This window comes from Adiantum capillus-veneris, chromosome 15 (genome assembly GCF_014529385.1).
Source record: "Adiantum capillus-veneris isolate H3 chromosome 15, ASM1452938v2, whole genome shotgun sequence".
NCBI classification, from domain to species: Eukaryota; Viridiplantae; Streptophyta; class Polypodiopsida; order Polypodiales; family Pteridaceae; genus Adiantum; species Adiantum capillus-veneris.
Window position 1 is genome coordinate 2233444 of NC_140945.1, and position 27235 is coordinate 2260678.

The 27235-nt window shown below is 39.7% G+C and overlaps 1 protein-coding gene across 1 annotated transcript; it reads left to right on the forward strand.

Moving 5' to 3' along the window:
- The first annotated feature begins 903 nt into the window (after positions 1–903).
- Positions 904–2569, forward strand: LOC147440169 (peroxidase E5-like). Its single transcript, XM_086483482.1, has 4 exons — positions 904–1188; positions 1280–1471; positions 1658–1823; positions 2066–2569. The coding sequence occupies exons 1-4, from the start codon at positions 922–924 to the stop codon at positions 2506–2508; spliced, it is 1068 nt and encodes a 355-aa protein (XP_086339608.1). The 5' UTR covers positions 904–921; the 3' UTR covers positions 2509–2569.
- Positions 2570–27235: the final 24666 nt, after the last annotated feature.

Sequence of the window (27235 nt, forward strand, 5' to 3'; positions counted from 1 at the left end):
TAGGAGGAGCATATGCAAAAAAGACGTAAGCATTGTAGTTGCAAACACCATTTAATATCCAAGGACTCCTACAAGATCAACCCATTTATACATTTGGCAAGAATAACCAATATGGGCAAACCATGTATCCAAGGACTGCTACAAGATCAATCCATGCATATAACATTTTGGCAAAACCACAAACGCAACAAAGGCAAACACAACCTTACAAGTGAAGACTCGAGTGATAAAGACCAAGAAACATCATCCTTTGTCGAAGATGTGCTATGAGATACCATGATTTGTATCCTACCACCTTGTTTTTACATTTTCAACGGAAGGATTATCATGTTTTTTTTGTTTCCAACACCTTACCGACAATTCTCCAAGGGAGGACTCCTTACTCCTATTGGTACCATTCTCTAGGGGAGCGATTTTTTTGTGAGCCTATCCTAATTGGGAGACATAGACCCCATAAGAAGGACATTAGCACTTGGTGTTCTGAGACACAAAAGAGGAGGGTTGTTGAGTTCTTTGTGCTAAGATCACACCTCATGGAGCTTCTCTCTTAACTCACTTGACTAGATCCATTGTATCTAGCTGCTTACTAGACTTGCTTACCTTTTTGAAAAGATGCTTACACACACACACACACACACAAATCTATCCCGGAGGACCCATACTTAACATAAGTGTTTGATACGTCATAAGGTATAAGCTCAAGTCGAAAGAATCTATAGGGGAGACATTCAAGGATGGGGTCATAGAAGAGTCATGTCCACTTTCTTAAAACGATGAGTAAATTAATAATGAGCACCATAAAGATAGGGTTAGTGGAGCAAGCACTCCAAGCGCCACTTAATGGTGGAAAAGAGTGTATCCTTGTGTTATAAATAGATGGTGGAAGAAATTGGAGGAGGTACGTGGAGAAGCTAAATAAGCATGCAGGTGAAGAGCTGGGCGGGTGGGCTTTTCATTTTAGTGTTAGTGTTGGTAGCACTATCAGCCCAGCCCCAACTCAATATTGGTTGGGTGCTAGCCGACGAGGCAGCAGGGGAGGCCGAGCAGGAGCTAAGACCTGACTTCTACGATGACTCCTGCCCGCAGGTCTTCCAGATTGTACACGGCATCGTGCAGCAGGCCGTCAAGGAAGAGCCGCGTATGGCCGCGTCTCTTCTGCGCCTACATTTCCACGACTGCTTTGTCAACGTATAACTCTCTCTCTCTCTCTCTCTCTCTCTCTCTCTCTCTCTCTCTCTCTTCCATATCTCTGATAAGAACTTGTTGATATTTTTGCTAGGGTTGCGACGGTTCCAACCTGCTGGACGACACGCCCAGCTTCCATGGTGAGAAGAATGCAGCGCCCAACCGTAACTCTCTACGCGGATTTGAGGTGGTGGATGCCATGAAGGCGGCGCTGGAGCAAGAGTGCCCGCTCACCGTCTCTTGTGCAGACATTCTTGCCATCGCAGCCCGCGACTCTGTCATCGAGGTTTATACGAGAAAGGAACACACACACACACACACACACACACACACACACACACACACACACACACACACACACACACACAGAGAGAGAGAGAGAGAGAGAGAGAGAGAGAGAGAGAGAGAGAGAGAGAGAGAGAGAGAGAGAGAGAGAGAGAGAGAGAGAGAATTTGTGTGGTACGGTGTACAGAGTGGGGGGCCTTGGTGGGCGCCGTCGCTAGGGAGGAGGGATAGCATTGATGCTAGTGCACGTGAAGCAAATCAAGCTCTTCCGGGCCCAACTGACACTCTAGACATCATTGTCGCAAAATTCCAAAGATTGGGTCTCTCTGCTGAGGATGTTGTCGTCTTATCAGGTGCACATTCCATCTTGCAAATTGAGTTTAAGGTCGGTGTCATAACAAGCAATTAAAATTTGACAACATAATTATTTCTCAAATTTTATTAATCACATTAAACAATAAATGTCCATAGCTAGTAATCTAGTCAAATTTATCCAAGAAAGTGGATGATAGTTATATGATTGAGATTCCATGCAAGCTAATTAGTGAATTGTATTGTAGCCTTATTAACACAATATAGTTGATTATGATGATAGGGGCACATACAATGGGACGAGCTCATTGCCGTACTTTTAGCAATCGATTGTATAACTTCCAAAATACGGCTTCTCGTCGGGATCCAACCCTAAGTAGTCAATATGCAAGTCATCTTGAGAAGGTGTGCCCTGTCGCACAAGGCGGGAATTTGATCATGGTGTCTTCTCTTGACCCACATACCCCTAATTTGTTCGACAATACCTATTACCAAAATTTACTACGAGGAGAGGGTTTACTTCAATCTGACCAAGCATTATTTTGTAGTGATAGTAGGTATGTGAAGCTTTACTCTCTCGTCTCGTGTTATGCCCATAACAACGATGCCTTCTTTTCTGACTTTGCAAACTCCATGGTTAAGATGGGAAACATCTCGCCTTTGATAGGCTCTCACGATGGGCAGATCCGAAAAAATTGTAGATTTATTGATAGTACTTTGATTTAGTATGGCAATATGAAATTTAAAACAGTCTCGTAACATTTGGTTTATAAGAACTTGGGAATTGTGCATATCTATCATATTTTATATGCATAGTCTTCACGCTCGGATGTATCCAATTAGTTCCAAAGCTTGCACGAGGACACACTAATATGAGGCATTAAAATCATAATCACAAACTCAATACTTTGTGATAACATTTAATTCAATGTAGAAAAGGATGAAGCTTTTGGGTAACAATGGCATCGTTTTCTATTTTTGTATGTATCTGTCTCTCTCTCACTCAAAATTAAGGATGTCTTATAAATGAGATGCACTCTTAGGGAGGCTTCACAAACATCCGCCCATTCTCTATGGACAAAGCGAACAACTAGTCAGGGTTTGTCATCTAATACATGGGCGTCTCACTTTGATTCACACACAAAATGAAGGGTGTGAGCAGGCATCCCCGTCACCCCCGTCCTTAGACTTTTTATGGGCAACACCATCCCCTCCGCCAAAAACATGGATGCAATTGCCATGATAGTTGTTCAACAAAAATTTCGAACGGGAGATTTGATCTCTGGACTACATGTTCACGTACCCAAAGTTATATCCGGCTGAGCCAATAGTTTTTCACACTCTCTTTCACAAAAAAATAACTTTGTCCGTTGTTTGTGAATGCTCAAGTGCCCACCAATCGAGTAAGATACTTTTTGGACCGCCCATTGGCATGAAGTGCCGAGATGGACGGTGCTCGTTTGTGTTACCCTTAGGCACAAGTTATTTCGATTAAGATTATCTTATAAATGAAGTGCACCTTTATGCACAAATTTATTCCAAAATTTTAATTGAACACACTCTCTCTCTCTCTCTCTCTCTCTCTCTCGCACACATACACATACACACAATTTATTATAGCTAAAAATATTTGAGGCATTGTAAAATTTTTACCTTGTTTTGTTTCATTAAATAAGTGAACCGACAAAAGACTCGCCAACTTGTTGTCAATTGTCACATTGAAAGCCATCATTGGGATCTTCAATACACAGGTTTACAACTAGTATGCCATGATATTTCATAGGAAATGGTTCAATTTGAGTCACATTCACTAAGTAAATCACCATTGAATACTTTCCAGGAAGGGTAGTAATGTATCTCATGTTTATGTCAAAAGTTAATCCCAAACTCTAGGTATATAGGTTATCAATCGTCCAAACCTTGCAGGAATGGAAATATAGACGTCCATAGCAATAAAAGTTTATAGATATGGGTTTTGAAGATGACGATCAATGCAATACGTGCTCACATGCCTTGTTCCAAAAAAAGGTGAAACCTTTCTCACTTATGAGTCTTACCTTACACTGAGCGACATTTTTTAGCAAATTAAAATTTGAATGAATATTTATGCAAAATGGGCGTATGTTGTCTTATATGTAGTAGTTTGACCTGAACAACTTCTCTACTCAGCATCTCTTCTATATTCTCTCTCTCTCTCTCTCTCTCTCTCTCTCTCTCTCTCTCTCTCTCTAGTATATGCAAAACCGTCTTCAAAACCTAATAGAATAGTGATCTATGTGCAGTGCCAATATTTCTTATCTTCGTATCCTTATTTGAGACTCAAGAGACATGACTCGTGAGTCTTTGACTCTAAGAGTTGTAGGGCATAAACATGTCTCATGCTGTTTGTCTGGGCCTCTCACATGCTTCGCTCTTTTTCTCCCACTACAAATGCGCTCTCTTTCTCTCACTGACCATAGCGCACAAGATTGTGTTTCCTCTCACATGCTCTCTCTCTCTCTCTCACACACACACACACACACATTCTCCTTGAGCCCATCCCGTTGAGTGCAATCCGCACCATTGCCTCCATTCGTCTTAGCTCCCATTCTCTACGCTGCGAGACAGGACGTTGGGGCACTGGCGAGGAGTGTCATCGACGTTGCACCTTATGCCCTCGTCAAGTGCGAGAGAGTGAGTACCACACACTACTTGAGTGCTCAGCTTTTGACCACATTAGGTCCTCTTTTCCCCATATATTCAGCCATGATCTCTCCCTACATACCTTCCTCTCCCAACCACGATGTGGACTCTCTATTGCGACGCTCATTTCAGCCATTTTTGAGCATCGAGAGTCACTTATGAACTCCACTCACACCACGTGACATGTTCATTTGGTCCCATAGGTCATATTTGACCTCCCAGGACGATAATAGAACTATCTATCTCTCTCTCATATTGCACATGTGATCGTGAATGTAGGCTAAGGTCGAAGCTACTAGGGAAGTAGGGCAAGGCCCAAGGTGTAGTGCTACACAGGCTATGCGAGGTGTACATGTGGGTGAGGTTAAGCAAAAAAATGAGGGGGGAAGAGAATTTTTATAATATGTACAATATCTAGCTCTTATAATTGAGAGAGATAGGTAATGAGGGTGCTGAGAAGCGGGAGAATGAGGGCTTGAGAAGTGCCATGTGTCAAAAAAAAACTATTGAGCAATATTGAATTTTAAAATTCACAAAATGGTAACGTTCCTTGGGATTGCGTCTATCATCTCTCACACTCTTAAAATTGTCAAAAGCCTAATTGCTCAATGATACTCACCTTTAAAATTCACAAAGGGTTACGTTCCTTGGGATGTCACCTAATTCACAAAATGGTAATGTTCCTTGATGGCAGTCGAAGCACAACCCGGAGACTCTCTCTCTCTCTCTCTCTCTCTCTCTCTCTCTCTCTCTCGCGTACACTCTCTTCCTATTTGCAAAGCAGATACAAGAATAATCATATCTCCAAAATGAATTAATCAATTAAAATTTTTCCTCCATTGGGCCATGATTTTTGTACGTGTGACTGGGTGACGTGTGTGTGTGAGAGAGATAGTTGTTTGAAGGGAGACATGGAATAACACGTTGAAATATCCATTGTGTGCACATATGTGTTCGGAACATTAGATGTGTCCTTTTGATTGTGTCATGATTGTATTCCAATGATGAAGAGAGACATAGAATAGCCCGTTCAAATATCCATTGTTTACACATATGCATTTGAAGACAGACCTTGAAGAACGTTGTTGAGTTGCTGACACACATCTTGCATGCACAATACCACTTATGAGCATTGCATCATTGCCAAAGAGGCCACTTGAATGAGCCTGGTACCAGTCACTATCCTGATATCAAGTTGATAAGGGAGAATACCCCAAAACCCCTGCAAAACCGTGAGCCCTCTTGAGACTTATTAAGGAAAAACTCAAGGGTGTGGCCAAACCTCCTCTCTCTCTCTCCCTCTCTCTCTTTGTGCAATATAGAGAACTCCCTTGAGGGGTCTGCGTTGATGCAGACCTTTTGAGGGAGTTGTTTTTTTAAACTTTTTTTAATCCTTTGAAGAAGTTCTTTGTTTTTAATGTTTTTAAAAGAAAGTTTTACTTCTACTAGAATTTGAAAAACCAAATTACCTCATTGGAAGATTCCTTTTGTAAGGTCTTATACTATTCTAAGGCATCTTGCCTTTTGCGATCTGAGCCTAAAGAGACTGAGCCAATAACCTAATAAGGAAGAGAGACACAGATATTTGTGGTGAGAGATGCATATCAGAGCCAACCATAGCAAGGGAAAGCAACATGAAGCAAGGTGCAAGATGTGTACAGAGAACAACAGGGAATTGAAGAGAGACTGATAGAGAGGTACGCAAGGTAGTCCTCTTCTTCATCAAAGCCCTCTTCTCCATCAAAAAGAGAGAGATGGAGAGTTCATAGACTCTTGAATGAGGAGCAATTTGTCTTAGGTCCATGTCACACTGAGGCACGGAAGCATAGGCCATGTGGAAGTTACAACCATTCATTTGCGGATGAAAGAAAAAATTTGGCATCCATCCCTTATCAGAGGGATGACCTCGCACCCTCACCCAAGTTCTCCAAGCAACGGCAAAGTGCAAAAAGTGCATGCGTGAGTTTATTTCAGAGGAATCCAACCCTGAGAGACAATGTCTAGGCCAGAGGTTTAACAACTTGGGCTACTCTCATTTGCTAAGAAAAATGCACATTTTTTGTTTTCAAGTTCAATGTGATAGTAGCGTTAACTACCATCTGCAAAAAGAGGGTGGGGTAAGCACCCTAGAGTGACAGCGACTTAGAAGCCATTTTAAAATACGAAAGTGAATGGATTTTTCTTTTTTAAAACTCTTCCTATGTATAAAAATTGAAAAGAAAGAATTGAGACTCTCTCTCTCTCTCTCTCTCTCTAGATGTGTGTGTGTGTGTGTATTTGTTGTAAAAGAAAAATCTTGCTTAAAGAGTCTGCATTGGCGCCAATCCTTTGAGGGATATTTTTTTTTAGAACTCACAAATTTTGAGTGAATAACCTATATTGAGAACAAAAAAATTGACCAAGGATTTTTTGTTAAAAACACGTTAAAGGACACACTAAAAAGTTTAAAAAAAGAAGAGTATATTCACTTTTGTATTAACTTTAAAAAGAAAGAGAGAGCTTTAAAAAAAACCTCCCTCAAAGGATCTGCATTGGCACGAATCCTTTGAGGTAGGTGTTGACTAGGTCAACATCAGTTAACAGGAGTTGCTAAAGACCGAAGACGTACGGATGCACATCGAAGATCAACATGAACAAGCAATAAACATTGGAGTGACACATTTTTTACATTTTCCCAAAATGTTTATGTATTGTAAATTCTTGATTTATTTCAAGCCATTATAAAATTTTTAATGTGTTACGGGCTCAATGGGAGCTCCAAGCTATAAAGAATAGATCAGTTAGTGTGCTTAGGTTGTACATTCAGTAAGTGGTGAAGCCCTAAAGGCCTTAGGCGCCCGGACAATGCATATTTTTGCCCTAGGTATATATGGCAGTGTGTAAAAGAAATTAGGGTTCTTAAACTCATTGATTGAGAGTACTCTTTGGTGAGAGCTCTTGAGGTGTGTGGCTATGGAGTCCTTGAGCTTCTCTTTGCTCATGTGACTTGATTAACACTAATCAATGCTTAATTATCTTTCACTATGTCTCTCTCATGCTTCTTGTGATTGCTAATGATGCTTTGATTAGCTAGATCGTAACTAATTAGTGGTTAATCCCTCTCTAATCTTGTATGATTGCCCTTTTTTGCTTGTGTGTAGGTTTGATTGGAGTGTGGTGCTCGATAGATCTATGTGTGTGTGCTTGTGATTAGTGTGTTGCATGATAGGATTAGTATTGTGTGCATCTTGCAATTATTACTGTGTGTGATTGGGTTGATTGGAGGTGAAGGGAAGTGGATATGGAGATGGCCAATCATTGTGGCTTAGCTCCTCCATAGACCGAGAAGCTCACCTCATAGAGTCACCATTCATGTTCCATGATTAGCTCACTAATTGTGTGAGTGTTTCAATGCCCTAGCCAGGTAGCTCATCTCTCTGGATTGATAATTTTGTTGGTCATTGGAGCTATGCAACGATGGAACCCCCAACATTTGGTGCCGTTGCTAGGGATGATGGCCTATGTTAGTGTAATTGTGGCATAATCGGATGTGTTTCCTCACTAATTTCACTTGTGTGTTTATGGTTTTGTGGATTTTGGATGTGTGTGCATGAAGAAATGTGTTCATTATTCCCTAATTTTTCACCGTATCTTACCAATTGTGTGTTTACACACTCTAATTTCACACTAAGCCCTTGCTAATTTCACTAATTTTGCTAACTTACACACTAATTTGCTACTAAGGATTGGGGCTTTCAATTGTTCAATCGATCAATGCTATGTTAATTGCAATGCAATGTCAATGCTATGTTATGCTCTGAAAATTTTTGAATTGTTCATTTTCATGCCGTCGTAATTCCAAGTTTGATGGTGTATGAAATCGACAAGTTCAATTGCTAATTGGTGAATGTGTATTACTAATTGTGTGCCAAATTGATCTAATTGCATGCTTGAATGGTCAATTGCAAGTGTGTGTGCACTAAAATCAAGTGTGTGTACATTCTAATTAAGTGTGTGCATGCCTTATTTTAGGTGTGTGTACACTATTTTGCCTTTGATTGTGTACCTAAAAATCAATGTGTGTTTAATGATTTTTCAATTGTGATGATTGATTTGTGTTGTGGTCATGCCCAACTAGAGATTTCTGAAATCATATTGCAATTTCAACAAGATTAACCTTTTTGTGTGCACACCTAAAGATTGGTAAAAATTTCCAATTATTAGTGTGTGTGTGTGTGCGCGCCTAAAAAGTGCTTAATATGCATGATTAAATTCAATTTTTGATTGCATATTTGATGTGTGTAATGGTTAATTGCTGTGCTTTTGGAGCTCAAAACAGGAATTTACACACTCCAAATACGTAGAATTTTGACCTAATTTTATCGCTAATGTTATCGATTTAATTGCATAGTTTGAATTTTATTGATGAAACTATTTGGCGATTGATTTGATGTGATTTTTGTGATTTGATTTGGCTACACTAATCCCCTTTGTGAAGATTTCTTTTTTAAAAAAGGGCATTTTTCGGATAATGTTTGTAATTTCTGGCAATTTTTTGTAAATTTTTGCATTAATTTTTGCTTAATTCTGTAAAAAATTATTATTGTGTGATCCTTATATGTTGTTTTGTGTGCATATTTACGGAATCATTTTGAGCACATTTGTGTCCTCCTTGGTCGAATTTTGAGCGTTTCGCTATTTTCGGGGGTCGAGTTGTTGATTTTGTCGTAGATCGCATTTTCGATAAAAACTGCTATTTTTGGTATGCTCATTCGTTCAAAAGTGTTTGATTGTGATTTAAAATAATTTTTTGAGATTTCTAGAATTTTTTGGCAATTTTTGGCAATTTTTTGGATTCTTGGATGAATTTTAACGTTTTCGGCTAATTTTCGGACTAAATTTGGCTTTTTCGAGTATAAAGAAAATTAAAAAATAAAAAATATTTACTTTAATAAGCGCTTTTGGTTGATCTTGAGCTTTGGTGCACGTCTTGGCAAATTTAGACGGTCGTTCGGACTCGGCAGTCGAATTTCAAAGCTTCGGCCCGAGCACTACCTTTCGGCGCATGAACTCTCTCCGGCTTGTTTTGTTGTATTCTCCTTGTCGGATAGATCTTTACGGTTTCTTGGGATAGTTTCCTACGACGTTGAAAATATTCCTCTTCTTCTATCTCTCTCTCCCACTGGCCGACAACTCTCTCTCTCATCTCTCTCTCTTCGTGCTGTGAATCCATCCCATCACACACACACACACTTCCACTCTCACGATTATTCTCTCTTCCTCTCCTCCCCCCCCCCCCTCCCCCCCCCCTCCTCTCTCTCTCTCTCTCTCTCTCTCTCTCTCTCCCCCCCCCCCCCCCCCGTGTGACCCACCCTCTCTCTCCCTCTTTGTCCTATTGACACACAGAGACACACCTAATCTCTTTCGGTGGCTCACTACCATGTCGTACTCGTACACCCTCCCTTGATGCCCCTGTTGTCAACGCCCACCATAGGCTGCCACGTCAGCATCGTCTCTCTCTCTCTCTCTCTCTCTCTCTCTCTCTCTCTCTCTCTCTCTCTCTCTCTCTCTCTCTCTCTCTCTCTCTGTGCGTGACCCACCCTCTCTCTCCCTCTTTGTCCTATTGACACACAGAGACACACCTAATCTCTTTCGGTGGCTCACTACCATGTCGTACTCGTACACCCTCCCTTGATGCCCCTGTTGTCAACGCCCACCATAGGCTGCCACGTCAGCATCGTCTCTCTCTCTCTCTCTCTCTCTCTCTCTCTCTCTCTCTCTCTCTCTCTCTCTCTCTCTCTGTGCGTGACCCACCCTCTCTCTCCCTCTTTGTCCTATTGACACACACAGACACACCTACTCTCTTTCGGTGCCTCACTACCTTGTCGTACTCGTACACCTCCCTCGCTGCCCCCGTTGTTAACGCCCACAGGCTGCCACATCAGCATCGTCTCTCTCTCTCTCTCTCTCTCTCTCTCTCTCTCTCTCTCTCTCTCTCTCTCTCTCTGCCCAGGCCCGGGCCACGTACCCTCTTGACTCTCTCGTCTCTCCCTGCTACGCGCTGCAGATTCCCCGCCTTCAACCCCCGCCGGTCAACACTGTCTCTAGACACTAACATAAGTAGGTAAGTGTTAGTTAAGAGTGTTAGTTTATTTAGTAAAACTCAAAACAATAAAAGATTTTTTAATTAAAAAAACCCAAAAAAGAGATCTTCAAATTCAATACAATAAAAAAAAGTCACACAAAAATTCACAAAATAAAATGAAAAATGGTTTTTTCTAAAATAGATAAAAATAGAAAAACTCACAAAAACCTTATAAAAAAATAAAAACTTCACAAAAATTCAATAAAACAAACAAAAACAAAAAATTACAGATAATTCACAAAAATGTAAAAGATTTCATAAAAACTAACAAAAAATGCATTAAAAATCATAAATTGATTAAAAATTTATAAAATCTTTGAAAATTTCCATAGAAATTAAAAAATTCATTGAAAAAGTATTTAGAAATTAAAACTTTTTCAAAAGAATTATAAAAACATCACAAAGATACCAAAAACTAAAAAAATTCAAAATTCCACAAAAAATAATAGAAATAAAAGGAGAATCATCGAAAGAGGCAAAAAAGAAAAAAAACCACTGTCGAGAAAGTCACACACCGCAAAGCGAGCAAAGTCGAGAAAAGCAAAAAATCACTAGGAAAAAATCGAGAAACCCACGAAAAATCCAAAAACAGTAGAATATCACCAGGAAAAAGTTGAGAAGTGTGAAAATGATTGAATTAAGCTGTGGTTGGAAGACAAATTCAAAAATTTGTCGAACACGAGTGAAAACAAAACCGCGAAAACTAAGAAATCAAGGTTGCATACCGACTAGGATACATACATACGAAACTGACTGCGAAATTGAAATTCTGCGTAAAATCAAGCCATTAGGGTAGGTTCACGCACCGAAATTGCGAATCGGGGTTGGGATTCGCAAATTTGGGGAAAAAATTGACAAAATTTGAGTCGAAGTCTCGCTGGAGTCTAAAATTTGGACCTAGAATCAAGGAAAATTCTTCAAAACTGGGTCTGAATTATTTTGGCCAAGAATATCATTGTTCTAACCAATTTTTGAAAGACTTGTCTCGATTCAGTCAAGGAGCTAGAATATCGACCAAAATTGGCTAGTGCAAGTAATTGCACTGCAAATTGAGCTTTCAGTTGGACGAACAGGGGCACAACTCACATGTGATTGCAGATTAGGCTAGTACGAGCAGTAGAAATTCTGCTAATGAATATCATAATATGCTAGGAGTCAATTTTTGTAGATTGAGCCAACATGGACTCATATCGAGCTGAGAGTTCAAGTACAACAGGACAAGCCAACATCAGTGGCAACACAAGTACAAGTGCAACAGACCATATTTTATAACTATATGGCTACATTGGAGATAATGTTTTATATACAGATCTGAAAGGCCATAGGTATCTTATGAGTGGCAAAAGCAGCACAAGGGCCATGATTCTATTCGATCAGAGTAAAGCCAGATTCACAGAACTCCCAGATGTTCACAAACTTCAGTGGAGCCAGGTATTGCAAGCTCAAAGATAAAGTGTAGATAGAAGTTCAGAAAGTCAACCCAAGTGTTTATCTAGAAATCTGCACAAGCCAACAAAACATACAATTGGTGCATATGCAATCAGGATCATTGTACATGGATTACACTGGTTAGATATATAGTCGAGAACCAAAAATGGAAGATCCAACAGATCAACCAATAGAAGCCAGTCTAATTGGAGAACCAAGCCAAAGACGGTACAAAGGTTAAGATGGATCAGTCTATAGCTTGATGCTTAATGTTCTAAAAGAAGATGCCGAAAACTTGGCAAGCATGGAAACAGAAGCTCCTCAACACGAGCTTGATATGACATAACCAAATGAAAAAACACCAGTCATGGCGTATTGCTCAAATTGTGGACGAAAAGGTGGACATTTTTCTGAAGATTGTCCAAGAAATCTAGACAACAAGGACACATCAACTGCCAAGCAAGATACAGAGAAAATTGGAAATACAAATCTCGATGTAAGTGCATCTAACTCGTCAAATTTAATGCAATCAGATGATTCAACATTACCGTTAGAAGCACCAGTAAAAGCATTGTAAGTTCAAAATCAACATAAAGATGCACATGCATATGAAAAGCTTAAAATTGATTCTTTGAACAACAAACTCCAGCGTGAATTTGGTCAAGGTGTCCAAATATCACCGAATGTTGATTAGATTGTTAGGTTTGCAAATGATTCTGCAACCACTGCCACAAGTATGCAATCATTCACGAGTCTAGCATTTATGATGCCTTGGGTCCTGAAACCACAGAAGCTCATATCATAGGAGACCCATGGTATAGACAATATTAGGGCAAAGATAATGCTATCTACAACTTGACTTGCGGAATAATTTGTCATGTTTCACGGAGATACATAGGAAACTATGGAGAAGGTTTACAGATGCCAAACATCAACAATGCTACCCAAAGTGTACCTCCCAATCCCAAAAGGTGAGACTTAACCAGATCCAAACAATTTTAAACTCTCATAATGGAGAAGGCTATAGTGATCACCCTAGCAAGGGAGGAGCTGTAAATTTATCAAAATCAGCTCTAGTACTAGGAACCACAATGTCAGTTAGAAGCCCTAGAGCCTCTAACCAACAGACCTCTTCAAAGCAGAAACCATTGAAAGATCATATGGTTGTTGGAATTTTCCAATTGACCCAGATTCCACTAAAGTCTACAGATAAATGCCTCTATGAAGATCATTAGAGACAAAAGTTTCAACTGACTTCCACAAGTCAAAGCCAAAAGCCGACAAATCCCTTAGTGTTCAAATAGTTACATGTGACCAAGCTCACATATGCATATCTAGATGCAAATGGCAATGAATATCAGCACGTTCATCACCTTGTACAATCCCATACGGGATGGCCCGACTGAAGTCAAGGACTATCTGAAGATGATGCAAAGTCTCAAGATGCCAGAATCAGATAGCAAAAAAGTCAAAGTCAATAGAAGCTAAAGTCCAAAACCAGGTGGCAAAAAATTCAACGTCAATAGAAGCTAAAATCCAAAAAGCTACACAAAGGTCACCACCAAAATCTCCTTCGAAGAGACAGATTCTACCAGAAAGTACAATGAATCTTTTAAGATCAAAGGCTACTCATATGCAGGCAGATAATGCACAACAATTGTAAGCAAAAAGTACAATATTACACCCAATGGAGTCAACATCGATGGAAGCAGGTGATCAAAGCAAAGAAAATGCAGATAAAGATCAACCAAAGGACACTGTCACGACAGAATCAATCAATACAGAAAGATTTCCTGAGACGATCAAGTGCAATATCACCAAAGAAAACAAAGAAAAGTTGTCAAGTGAAGTAAAGCTAGATTTTTCCATTAGACAAGAACCTCATGTCTTTTTGCACTTGGAAAAGATGTGGCCAACCACAACTAGAAGATGCTCCTGAATTCATTGACATATCAGGAAACAAACGCGTAGAATGCTCGGGAATCATCTCCACCACCATTGGGATAAGTTTACAGAACATCATAGCTCAATTTCATGTGGTAACAACAAAAGATATACCAGATAACATCATATTGGGAATTGATTTGTTGACGTCCCAATTAGTGGTAACATGTAACAAATTTCGATAATTTTGGAGTTATTTTTTATTTTTAATTGTATTATTGAGTTTTTAAGTTTTTTTAAAGAAAAAATAGTACTTCATAAGTCAAAACTCACAACCTGAAGTTCATTTCTTGTTTGCACATTCTAAAAGATCCACTCGAGCACAAACGCACACGCATTCATATCTTACACCACATGGAAGATTCACACAAGCAGACTGACACTATGCACAACAATTTACTAGCATAGTTACTCACATCGTAGAAAATCCGTAGCCCGAACCCTATGCAGAATCTACGGCTTCAAATCCACATCCCCAACCACATATGGATAACCCAGCACCCCAGCCCGCTCCAAACACCCAAGAGCCTCCCCAAACATCAAATCCAGATGATCTAAGCAACATGCGACATATTTTTGGAGATCTTGGTGATATAGCCCATGCCAATCACACACCTTTGCTAGATCTCCCACCGATTTCAACTCTACACAAAGCAACGCAAGAAACTAGAGACATAGAAGAAGAATATCGAGGTCCACTTGAAAATCCACCGCTCTGACCTGCTGCCAAAACCATTGGTGATCAGGCCACCCCAAATACCACGCCGCAAAAGTTTCCACCACAAATCAAAGAAAGAGTAATCAAGGTTATACTAGGCGACCCGGTTTCTAAAGAACGAGAGGCCAAGAGGAGGAAAAGGCAAAGGGAGAAGGAAAAGAAAGAGGCAATTGGCAAGGAAGCATTGAGAGTACAAGAAGAGCAAAGAAGACAGAGAGAGCAAGAGGAAAGGTAGAGAGTTGAAGCCGAGAGAGCTCATTTGGCAAACTTACAAGCACAAGTAGAGGCAGAGAGAAAGGCGGCACAAGATAGAGTTCAAGCCACACAACAAGAAAAGGCTCGAAGCTCAAGGCCTTCAAAAATCCCTCAGAGAGCCAAGAAATGTGCAAAAAGAAAAAGAGACAAGGTGACACATAAAGGGCAACAAGCCCAAGAGGAGAGGAGGAAAACATATAAAGATGATACAGAATTGCTCCCTGCACGTCGTGGCGCACAGGGGCTTTTTTTGCCCCATTCAACGTCATCGGGTGTCGCCGATGTGTTATCTGGTTTTGTTGACCTTGTATGCCCCCCCCCCCCCACCTTGCTACCCTGTTTTGTAGAATAATCACCAAGACGTGCCCCCCGACCGTTGTGGCTGAATGTTCGAGGTTCTGTGCATGTGTGCATTGGGTGCAGAAATTAAAATTTTTGGACAATATGAAAAAAAAAATTTATTGAATGTTGACAAAAACGATTATTCTTTATTGATTTGGATATTACATCATGGTCAATTAGTTTTTCTATGAATTACATTTGTGGGTATGGGGCAAATGGCTGACTTGACGCCGAGGGAGTTTACAATTTCCTCTGGGTTTGTCAACCCTTAACCTAGGCTCAAGGCGCAGTGGGAGAGGACTGAGCCTGGGTGCTTGCCTCTAAAGGCATAAAATGTTGCCTCTCGGTCCACCAATAAACATTTGTGAGCGTTTGGGGTGAGAGAATCTTCGGCGAGTATGCCACTTAATGCTTTTCACTTTAGCAGCTCTGTAGAACCATTCTTGGAGAACTCTGTGTGAGCAACTCTAAGAATCGATGGCCCCAGGTGGCTCAGGTAGTACTAAAGCGAGCTATCCCTACCCATGGAGACGTTTCATGAACCTCCAGTACGTATTGCGAACTTATCAACATGGTATGCTGTCTGCAAAGCATTTTAATTAGTTTTAACACTTGTAGTAAGGAGTAATAGAAATTCTACCATATTAAGATTCGTTTACGTCAGTTTCTTCATCCAAATCTATGAGATCATCCTCATCCTCTATCATGTAGTCCTGTTCTATGAGGCCTTTAATAAACCTCAACAAGAGAAACAGGAATTTTTTTTCAGCCACATAGAGATGCTTCAAGAAATCCACTGGCAACCACGCCGTGTCGGATCCCTCAAAGATTATGGCATATTCTTCCATGTAGTCAAGAAATATTTTGAATGCCTCTGCATGAAGGTTGGCAGTGGCCTGCATGTCAATTGTCCCCTCGAACACACTGAGTTGTTCATGTGCTCGATCTGCAAGTCCTATCTTTTCTAATTGTGTGAGAAGTGCATCAGTAGACGTTGCCATGGGTTCGTTCGCGAAGAAGATGTGAAAAGAGCTTAGAGCTAGAGTTTTGTGAATGTGAGAAATGAAGTTAAAAAACTAGAAAGTCACTTATATACCAAAGTCACTTTTTATAAGAACTTAAATTAATGTCAAAATAACTTAACTTTAATTTTAAACAAAATCACGCGATAAAGCATTGAAAGACACCAACATTGAAAACATTTGTGCTCCACATCAAATTAATTGCACATTTTAATTGAAAACTTCAACAAGTTGAGAATAAAAATGTATAGAAACGAGATTCAAAACACCATATGTATTAATGTGGGCAAAATCCTTGTCAGTTACAAGCTTTTACAAAAATACATCACAGAAATGGAACATTCTCACACAGAAAGCTCTTCTCTTTTCTGGAGTGAACAATCTTTTTATTGATTACAAACGATATTGTTAGGAGCAAGCTAATACGGATATCATTTTTCGGAGTTCTCATTGTAAAACACTTATTATTTTGATAAATTGAGAATATTGTAACTCCTATTTTCTCGGAGAAACTCTGTAATTCATGAGCTGGGACTACAAGCTTCCAGATTGTATCAACCTGTCATTACCCATCTTTGGTAGAACTCCTAGATTATTAGTTTTGACTACCAAAAACCTTGGCTAAGGTATAAAACCCAATTTTTGTAATTTATTTTGAAGTTTTGGATAATGAAATACATAGCGTGAGCTAACGGCGCTCACTTCTCTCCTTCTCGCGCTTCCTACTCCCTTCCGGTTGTCACATTGCAGTCGCGTTTGTTGCATTGTAACCGTAAGTAAGTCTACGCATTGACATAAACACATCACAGTAATTCGTAGTTTTTGGCATCGCCGATCCATGGTCTAATTTCATCATAACTAGAAATTTACACTTTCATATAAAAAACTAAGCATAGGTGGGGTATTGGGGAATCATTGCTAAGCATTTAGATGCATTCTGAGTCGAAAACGACTAGGTCAAAAATTCAGTGCTGTTAATAATTGCGATTTTGGAACTTGACCAAAAGTGGTGTTTGAGACCATAATCATGTGTGCTTAGGTCTTATAAACATGTCCTAGAAGGTTTGTTATGTTTGGATGTCATTTGATGCTGTAACGGATGTGATTTGTTTGCCGATGAGCGATTGGCTTTTGGTGATTTCAGTCACTCGAGTGTAGGTTAAGTTAGATGCGAGTTGTTAGTTGTTTTCCGAGAGATTGACAACTTCTTGTAGCCTCTATGCACTAGTCAAATCAGCTACATCCCATGGATTGGCAATTTAATCGTGGTTCTCACTAATACTATAATAAGATAGGATGATGAGGTTAGACATCCTTCCCACGTTTGGTACCGCTCCCGGGGATGGAAGAGACCTAAACTAGGAAAAACATGAGCGTTTTGTGAAGTTATCCTTTAACTTCCTCTAGGATCGCTTAGAGTTCAAAACTTTCTTTTAGAAACCGCATAGCTTAAGATTGTCGTCTTTTGCTGTGTAGATAGCTTGGAAGTAATCGTACTTGTTGCTGAGTGCCTTTAGGATTGTAAAAATAGTTTAGGATTTTGAGAATGATTGGTAGACGAAACAAGTCTTAAGATCAAGGCTCAGGAAACCATAAAAAACAAGAAAATGAGTGTTTGTGGACACTGTCCACAACCCCATTGTATGAGAATCTAGGAGTAGGGTAAGTAGGATCCAAGGTGGATTTCACAACATTACTCTCTCTCAAAGAATCAAGTGTGAGTTGTTATTGGAAGTTGCAAAATTTCAGGTCTATGGCTAGAAGTAGCATGAAAAGACTCAAAACCACTCAATACGACTCGAGAGTAAGCTAGAAGTTGTCTAAACCAATTGGTAAGCTCAAAGATGCTTCGAGGTAAAAATTTCAAGAGTTGGCCAAAACTCAGATTATTTACTTTTTCTTGACATTTTAGGCCAAATTAAGGTTTGACTTGATTCATACGCTTAAAATAGCTCATGTAAAGATTGTCTTTGAGAAAATTACAAAAAAGTGTTCATTTCAAGCTTGAAGTTAATAATTGCGATTATTAACTTTTAGCTCATATTTGACCAAGGTTCATACCATTGACTGATTGCATGTGTACAAACAACTTTTGTAAAGGCCCAAAAGATTTGGATCACCAAACTAGCAAAAAACTGAGAAAAACTAAAGTTTGTACTGACTTTTTGAATCTTGAGTGTAAATTGGAAAAACAATTTGTCCAAACTTGTTGAAATTTGATTCATAGGCTTATATTGATGTGATAAACATGTGTACATGCTCAGTTGACCAAAAGATGCAAAACTTTGTCAGTAGTAAATAATCACGATTATTTACATATGTCCCATTTTAAAACTTTTTTGACCAAGTCAGCATACCACTAGTTTTATCATGTTGTAATAAGCCCACAAACCAAATTTGGTAAGATTTTTGGATCGCTGGATTGAAAATTGTAACCAAATTTGCAAAGTTAGTCTGCGGACAGAAAATTGATGACCATTTGACCAAAAATTATCCAAACTTGATGAAACTTGGCTAGTGACCTTAACTTGAGGTGCTTAACAGATATGTGTCAAAGTTGGGACAAAAGTTTGTAAAAATTTAGCTGGAGTAAATAATCACGATTATTTACATCTGCTTCAAAACTTAAAACTTTTGTACATTTGAGTATATTACAAGGTCAAGCATATCAAGTAGACCTCACAAATCAATTTTGGTGAAATTTGGCCAGATTCTTGAAATCAGAGTCTACGGACACAAAACAGTTGATAAACTTGATCAGATTTTGTACAAACTTGTTGAAACTTGTACAGGCAAGGACTTTAACAAGTTGTATACTTGTCAAACCAAGCCAAAAAGTGCAAAAAACTAGCAAAAGTAAATAATCACGATTATTTACTACTGCTACCCAGGGACATCAATTTTGACTTTTAAACTTGTAAAGTGTTAGACCAGCATAATACAAAGCCATCGGGCAATTTTGGATTCAATAGGACTCGAATTGGTAAATGTTCACTCAAACCTTTGTTTTTTTGCTAAAGTCGAATCTGAAAGTCACTTTGACTCACATAGCTCGAGTTGAAGTGATACACATAGAGCAATCACAAGAGTTAGCAAAAACTCTACTGTGTTTATAGAAGAATAGCTAACTTGACCAAATTTATACAGGAATTAGGTTGCAGACGAGGAATCAGCAATTCAACAGAGGTTGCAATCAAGTTAAGTGAAAATTGATGACAAGACAATCCAAAAATAAGTACTCTCACCAGGGCTTCATAAGTCTATATGAACCTTAGATCTAATCGTGTACTAGGAAATCAAGGCATATTCAAAGAAACCTCCAGTAGAGTATCCACCGAAGAAAGCGTTAATCAAGGCAATTCCTTGCACACAATTCTCGAAGAAGTCTCAGACCTTTTTCAGATTCAACATTTGAAATGTCTTCTTACTCGACTCACTCGAAAACTGGAACGATAATGCGCTATAAGCATATACTCTCTTTTTACAAGACTAATGGTCATGGAGCTCAGGTTTACTTGGACCCTAACGAGGAGTATGATATTCGCATTGATGACCATGGTATTGAGTTCGAACAAGAGATTAAGGCAAAGAAACAAGAAAAAATGTGCATGGACAGAAACGAAACTCAGTATGTACAAATCGAAAAACCTGATGTGGTAGACAAATGGGGGTTAGAAGTAAACACCATAATCCCAGATATGTCAACAAAAGAAGGACCACCAACTTTAGAATTCGAGGGATACGATCAAGTAGATTTGAAGCCTTTGAAACGGCTTAGTATGGATAATCCTAGGATCGGAGTCTATTGTTCGGAGGTTAGAAACATAAAAGATCTTCTGTGGACTTCGCATGCCAAATCAAGACAACTAACGGCCATGAAGATCATCTATATCTTCAAGATCACAGATAAGGGATCAACAGACCTACCAACCTATCTGTTTAGGGATTATTATAACAACAACTTTGTTATGATGACTCCTGAGGAGGTAGAACAAACCAAATACCAAGGGTATGCCATAAGGGATTGGATATTGGGACAAGGACCAGAAAGAATTCCAAGAGATGAACACCGTGAGAGATCATCTGAGAGTAATGTTAAGAAACCAGAAACCACCTCATCACGTAGAAAACCGGGTGTCCAGGGCTACATGAGTCACTATTTCCAATGGAGACGGAGAGTTGAACCAAACAGACGCGTCAAACCAGCTGACTTTCAAAAATGGATTAGAAAATACGGTGGATTAGGGGATCCATCCGACCACTTAGCAAGCTTTAAGCAAGTGCTAAGAGCAGAATGTATATTCGATTTTCATACTCAATTCGAGGGGTTTGGAATGACATTAGAAGAAAAAGCATTGACATGGTTCTAAAACATTCCACCAAGGTCAATCATGGATTTGCACATTAGCTCAAGGATTTGTAGCTGATTGCTCCAAAACGGGGATCAAATATAATACGGTAGCTCAAATCTACAGCTTTAAACAGAAACATGGTGAGTCTGTTAAGGATTGTGCAACTCGAATGAAACAATACATTGTCAGATGCCCAAGGGTAGAGATACCTGCAAAAGAACGACTCGTATCATTGTTTTTAGAGGGACTGAACAAAAAACTTTATGCTATACTCTATAGTAAAAAGCATACAAACTTAGAAGAGTGTGTCAGATGCTATTGACTTAGGAGACAATTGTGATATTTTTAACGAAGAAGATGTCCCTAAGGATAACCAAAGTGAGAAAATAGCATCCACTAAACCAGCACAAGTGGGAATGGCTGCTGCAGCACCTCTTTCAGCCATAGAAGATATGCTCAAAAGGATGAATGACATGATGAAAAACATGCAAAAAGCACCTATGAGGGGACCAGGACAAGGGATATCTCAATAGGGACAACCAATTAGGCCACAAAAATGGTGTGTAATTGAGAGTAAATGGACCAACCATGAGACCTACGAGTGCTACTTTATACCAAAGTACGATGGGAATGTTCAGTACGTGTCCATGAGGCCACAAGGATAACCCATGTACAGATATCAGCTTAATATGGCCCAAGCTCAAAGACCACCAATGGGCATGGAAAGACCTCAACCTGTGTTGGGTCAACAACCTCCGTACCCAGGACATAATGCAGTTCCTCTAAAGTACATGCACTCTGAAAGAGTCATAGATGAACAAGCATTAGTGCCTGTTACACCACCAATAAGGAGATCGATATAATTCACATTCACCACCAATGGAAGAAACCGTGACTTATGCTCCAACAGAGCTTGCACCAATGTATTATATAGCTAGTCACCGTGTCAGACCTCCCATGGTCAGACCCATGATTAAGCCAAGAAGGAAAAACTGTCACAACTGTTGTGCAGATGATCATTGGAAAAATGAATGTCCAGAGCCTGACAAAAATCTCAAGCGAGTTGAAGCCTATTGCATACAATGTTGCAAAAACGGAGGACATTTTTTGGAAGATTGTCCTAAAAATCCTTTAAACAAGGGTAAAATAGTAGTAAACGTAGTCCAACTGATACCTAGTAGCTCATCAGCAGAGAGTGAACCGATTGTTCCAATCAAAGTAATCACTAGAGCCCAGACCAAGAAAAAGAAACACAACTCCTCTGATGATTCGAAAGTTTCCTCTCAAAAAATCAAAAGAAGTAGAAGCAAAAGATATGAGATGAGAAAACAAAAACAACGGGTTGAAATCGAGGAGAAAGCAAAAAAGCTATTCCAAGAAAAGTTGAAAGAAACTGGAAGTGAAATCAAGGAAATAACCATGAAATCTGGAGGATCCATTCTGGTTGATAAAATTTTTGAGCCTACTAGCGCAGCCTTGGAAGCCTACCAAGCAGGACTTAAATCAGGCTGAAACATGAAAAACAAATGAAAAAACTATCCTTCTCCAGACATGGAAGCAGCTAAGCTGGAAGCTTATCAAAATTTGGTAAGAATCAAGCAAGAAATGCTGGAAAAACAAAAACCCAAGCTTGAAAGTATCGCAAAACCCGAAGATCTTGTGGTAAGAGACACTAAAGAAAAACCCGATGTGGTGGCAGAGCCCCACCTTGAAACAAAAGAACCAGAACTTATAGTGCCGGACAAAAAAGATGCCTTAGAAGGAATTCCATTTGTAGAAGAAGACTGGCCAGGACACTTATGGGAAAAAGTTAGAGAGATTAATGATGGGAGCCTAACTCTAAAATCAGCTCCTATAGTAGAGGAAGTTTGGTTGGATAACCTACCTTCTGATATGAATATGGATATGCAATCCTTGTACGGGGATTGTGGATATGAATCTTGAGGAATGTCGAAACCATTGACCTTTTTGAAAACATTACCCTCTTACTTGGGAGATAATGAAAATGAATCCATAGTGCGTAAGACCACTCAAGTAAAAAGAGCTGAACAAACCCTAGAAGTAGACAACATTCATTCAATCATGTCTACACCCATCCAATGCACTCTTACCTTGGGAGAATTGTTAAAGCTCAGAACATACTTATGGAATGATCTACAGGAAACTCTAGAGAAGGTGGGGATGACAGGGTTAATCTCAAAAAATTTGGAAAATTTAAAAAATGAAATGAACAACAAATAGATTTGATCTGTTTCCATGAACAAAGTCGGAGAATATTACGAAGGGGAAGAAGGAAACGCCACCCTTCCAATGAAATATAATGACATTGAAACCATGGAAATACTGGATAGTGGAGCAGGCATAGCCATAGCCACGAAAGCAGTATGGGAATCCTGGGGACAACCATCCATTAGACAAACTCGAATGAAATTGCATTTGGCTGACGGACACATTGAGAGACCATTAGCGCTGCTTGAAAAGGTGATAGTCAATTCCTGTGAAATTGAATATCAACACACTTTTGCCATAGTAGACTTTGGGAAAAAAACTTAATTATGAAATCATATTGGGAAGACCTTTCATGCGACACGTACAGCTTATCCAAGATAATGGAAACAATTATCTGTACTTGAAGCAAGTGGGATCTATAACAAGAGCAAATCTAAAAGATCTCACTTATAGAGATGTCTTGAAAACACCCATACAAGAGTTTGATTCAGTCTCTTCGGCTGAAACTAAGCTTCCATCCTGGTTAAACAAAGACACTCCTATTTGGATGTGTGGAGCTTCAAAAAATGAGAGTTTAAAACGAGAAGAATGTATTCTAGAAAGGGACTGTACAGACGAAGCCTATGTACTTGAACCCTTTCCAGAGCATTTGTTTGAGCCATTCGAGTGGACTCAAATTTTAGCGACCATGGATGTACGTGTAAATACGTATATGCCAACTCAGTTTTGGAATGAGGATGGCTACAAAATAATTCTCATCCAAATGATTTCAACCCTCAATATTGAAGACAAAGATGAGGAACTCAAGGACTTGATGAAAGCTCAACAAGTCTTTTCAGACCTCTACTACGGTGCAACAGATGAGTTAGATGAACACTCAGCTACCTCAGAATATTCGGGGTCAAAAAAGAACATGTGAGAGCTAAGCTACTCTTGAAAGGAGGGGAGGAAAAGTTTTTTGACTTTCCCAACCAGAAATCAAGAAGACAAAAATGATATAGACGAAAAAGAGACACCAGAAATGCAAAAAACACAACATATGCCACCAGTCTCCAGTAGAACACAATTCCTGATGCAGATAGATGCAAATGATTGTGTCAAGAACAAAATCACATTGCAAAATGCTAGATGATCTGCAACTCCCAAAACGCTAGGACTGATGGGACATCTGCTGCAAAAACGCTATTGATTCTACTGTCGCCAGGCTGATCTGCAAGTTGCAAAATGTTGGGGCTGATCTGCATCTGAAGAAAAACGCTTGTCTTTGGTGGTTGAAAATGCTAGGTGGCCTGTTGGGGAGTCTTGCTGAGAAGGTGCTCTGTTGGACACTTGGTCCCTGTTGTCTCTTCAGCCAGAAAACACTAGCACTAGCTTTTCTTATATACCTGCTTGGTCAAATTGCCCTACCTAGTTTTCCAACAAAGTCACTTAATAATAATAAGTGAAAAATGGCTTTAATAGGGGAAATAGGTCTGTGCATTGTAAAAATTCTCCTGATGGGTTCTAACTGTAATCTGATGTGATCATGTTGTGTGTAACCAGAAGATATGCATCTACTCTAAGTGCCTAGACATGCACGGTTTGCGAACAAACTCACAAAAGTGTCAAAACACTTCCTAAGCTAACTGAACCCTTGTCATGAAGTAGCTTGTCCACGTACACATAGGGTTAGATGTGCATGTGACATCCCCTCCTTTTCAAAGTGAGGTACTGGTATCGAATTGTATGGCATCAAGGGAGGTCGCCAACAGCATCTGGAATCCTGGAAAGGCCTTTTCGTCGGCCCACTTTGATGCGTGGGTCATGCGATACTTGAACTTCAGAAAGGTCTGCAACGCTTGCTTCTTTGGGTCGCGCCAAAAGCGACACAAAGTCACCTGTGGTTGCGTCAAAGCTTCAACTTCATCTATAGTCATGCGTCTATCTTCTTCAAGAATCTCCGAGGATGAAAATTCCTAACACCACTTCCAACACAAAAACATGAACATACCCATTCCATGTAAAGTGGCTAGAAAATTTAGTCTTCTTTAAAGACTGTGCATGCAATGTAGATGAATATATAGACGGAGTGCCAAATCGTTCATCACACACACGCAAACAATGGAATCAAAACTTGTCTTTTGGATCTAAATCTATCAACTGTGGAAATTCACAATGGAAATGCCGATGCTTGATGCTCCGATAGAAAAGAATAGATTGAACAAACATTTAGCACTTCAATAACAACTGAACTGAGAGAGAGAGAGAGAGAGAGAGAGAGAGAGAGAGAGAGAGAGAGAGAGAGAGAGAGAGAGAGAGAGAGAGAGAGAGACTGTGCACCAGACTCTGCACCTTCTCCAGGAAGCATGCCAAAGAATGAGCCCATGGCCTCATATTTAAAGGCCCTAGGCCCCAAAAGCAGTTTACACGAAAAGCCTTCAAACTCAAAAGCATCTGCTCCAAAAGCAATGCCCAAAATCTGTTAGCACGTTTTGCGGAAATTCGTACAACTGCCAAGTCAGCATTGTCAGTGCGTTTTGCAAAAATCTGCCACGTCAGCACTGTCAACGGAAAATCCGAACAATTGCCACGTCAGCAGCTGCTGCGCAAATCCTTCTTTGTGTGTGTGTGGGTCTTGCTTTATTTCAGTCCTTTATGTCACTTGGGCCCCAGCGGACGGGGTCCCATAAGTTGGTAGGACTTCTTCTTTTGTTGTTGCTTGTTCTTCTTAGGGTTTAGGCCCTTCGGTCGTGATCTGCAAGTTGGCTTCATTCTTCAGGGCTTAGACACGTCAGCATTTTGTGACATGGCACCTGTACGGACGTTCCGCAATTCGTGGCGGATTTTTAGGAAATCCAAAAATCTTAGGAAAGTGTTTTTTTGGGGTCAGCTTTTCATATTTGATGCTATTAGGCTTTGGGTCTTTAAATATGAGCCTTGGGAGCCCTCTTTGGCACTCTTCAATGTGCAAATTGCAGAGGAGATGCTCCCCAGCAGTTGTACTTTGCGAATCAGCAATAATAAAGAAATACCGAAAGGGGCGCCAGCATTTGGGACCAGTGCTCTCTTGGGGTGTAATTTTGCCACTCCTCGTCCTGTGTTGTGCTCTCTCTCTCTCTCTCTCTCTCTCTCTCTTTTAGTTCGGTTGTTATTGAAGTGCTAAAAGTTTGTTCAGTCTGTTCTATTCTATTAGCACGTGGTGCCCATCTTGTAACAACGTACCCCTTTCTTTTAGTTGGGCTGACTTCCAAGACAAGCTCACAATGCAGTTTATGCCGCCTCAGTACTTAGCGCAGTTGAAAGAAGATTGGCGCAATCTCAAGAAAAATGGTATGTCAACCATTTTCTTTTCTAATTGTGTTTTGCAGCTAGGTACCCAATTATGAAAATCGGATGCGAAACGTAAAGAGGCTTTTATTTTCAGGTTGGACAAGTATATCAGGTTCGATGTCGAAGTCCTTGACCCCATCGATCTCAACAGGGCGGTAGCGATTGCTCTCATACAGAAGATGAAGCACAACAAAGGTAACTTCATTTACGAAATCGAACACACAAATTGGGTGTCTCCAATTGTGGTAGTACCCAAGAAGAATGGAAAATTACGAGTGTGTGTTAATCTCAAAAATGTGAATGCAGCTACCATTAGAGACAACTTTCCTCTTCCAATCATTGAGCATATGTTAGAAAGAGTTGCAGGAAAAGAATCTTACAGCTTCTTAGATGGCTTTTCGGGATACAATCAACTTTTGGTTGACCCAAAAGATCAACATAAAACTGCTTTTGCAACAGAATGGGGTATTTTTGCCTATCGGGTTATGCCGTTTGGGTTAACTAATGGTCCAACCACATTTCAAAGATTGATGAGCCATGCTTTTAAAGAGTATCTTAGGAAATGCTTACAAGTATATATGGATGATCTATGCATACATTCATCAATCCCTGCTGATCATTTTGAACACCTCAAAAAGGTATTCGAAAAATATAAACTTTATAGGATTTGCTTAAATCCTGAAAACTACACATTCTTGGGTAGACAAGGAAAAATTCGTGGACATATAGTGTCTAAAAATGGCATAGCTACTGATATTGAAAAAATTCATGTCATTGCTGATTTGCATAGACCAACAACAGTCAAGGGGTACAAGACTTCATGGGGCACTGCGGATATTAGAGAAGGTTTATCTACATGTACGCTATAATTTCAAAACCCATGTATAGCTTGATTACGCACTTTGAGGGGACCGAGGCATGTGAAGAATCCTTCATGAATCTTAAGAAAGCTCTCACCTCAGCTCCAATATTGAAAGCACTAGATTGGAATAGGATATTCCATGTACATGTAGATGCTTCCAATTTTACTATCGGTTGTATACTATCT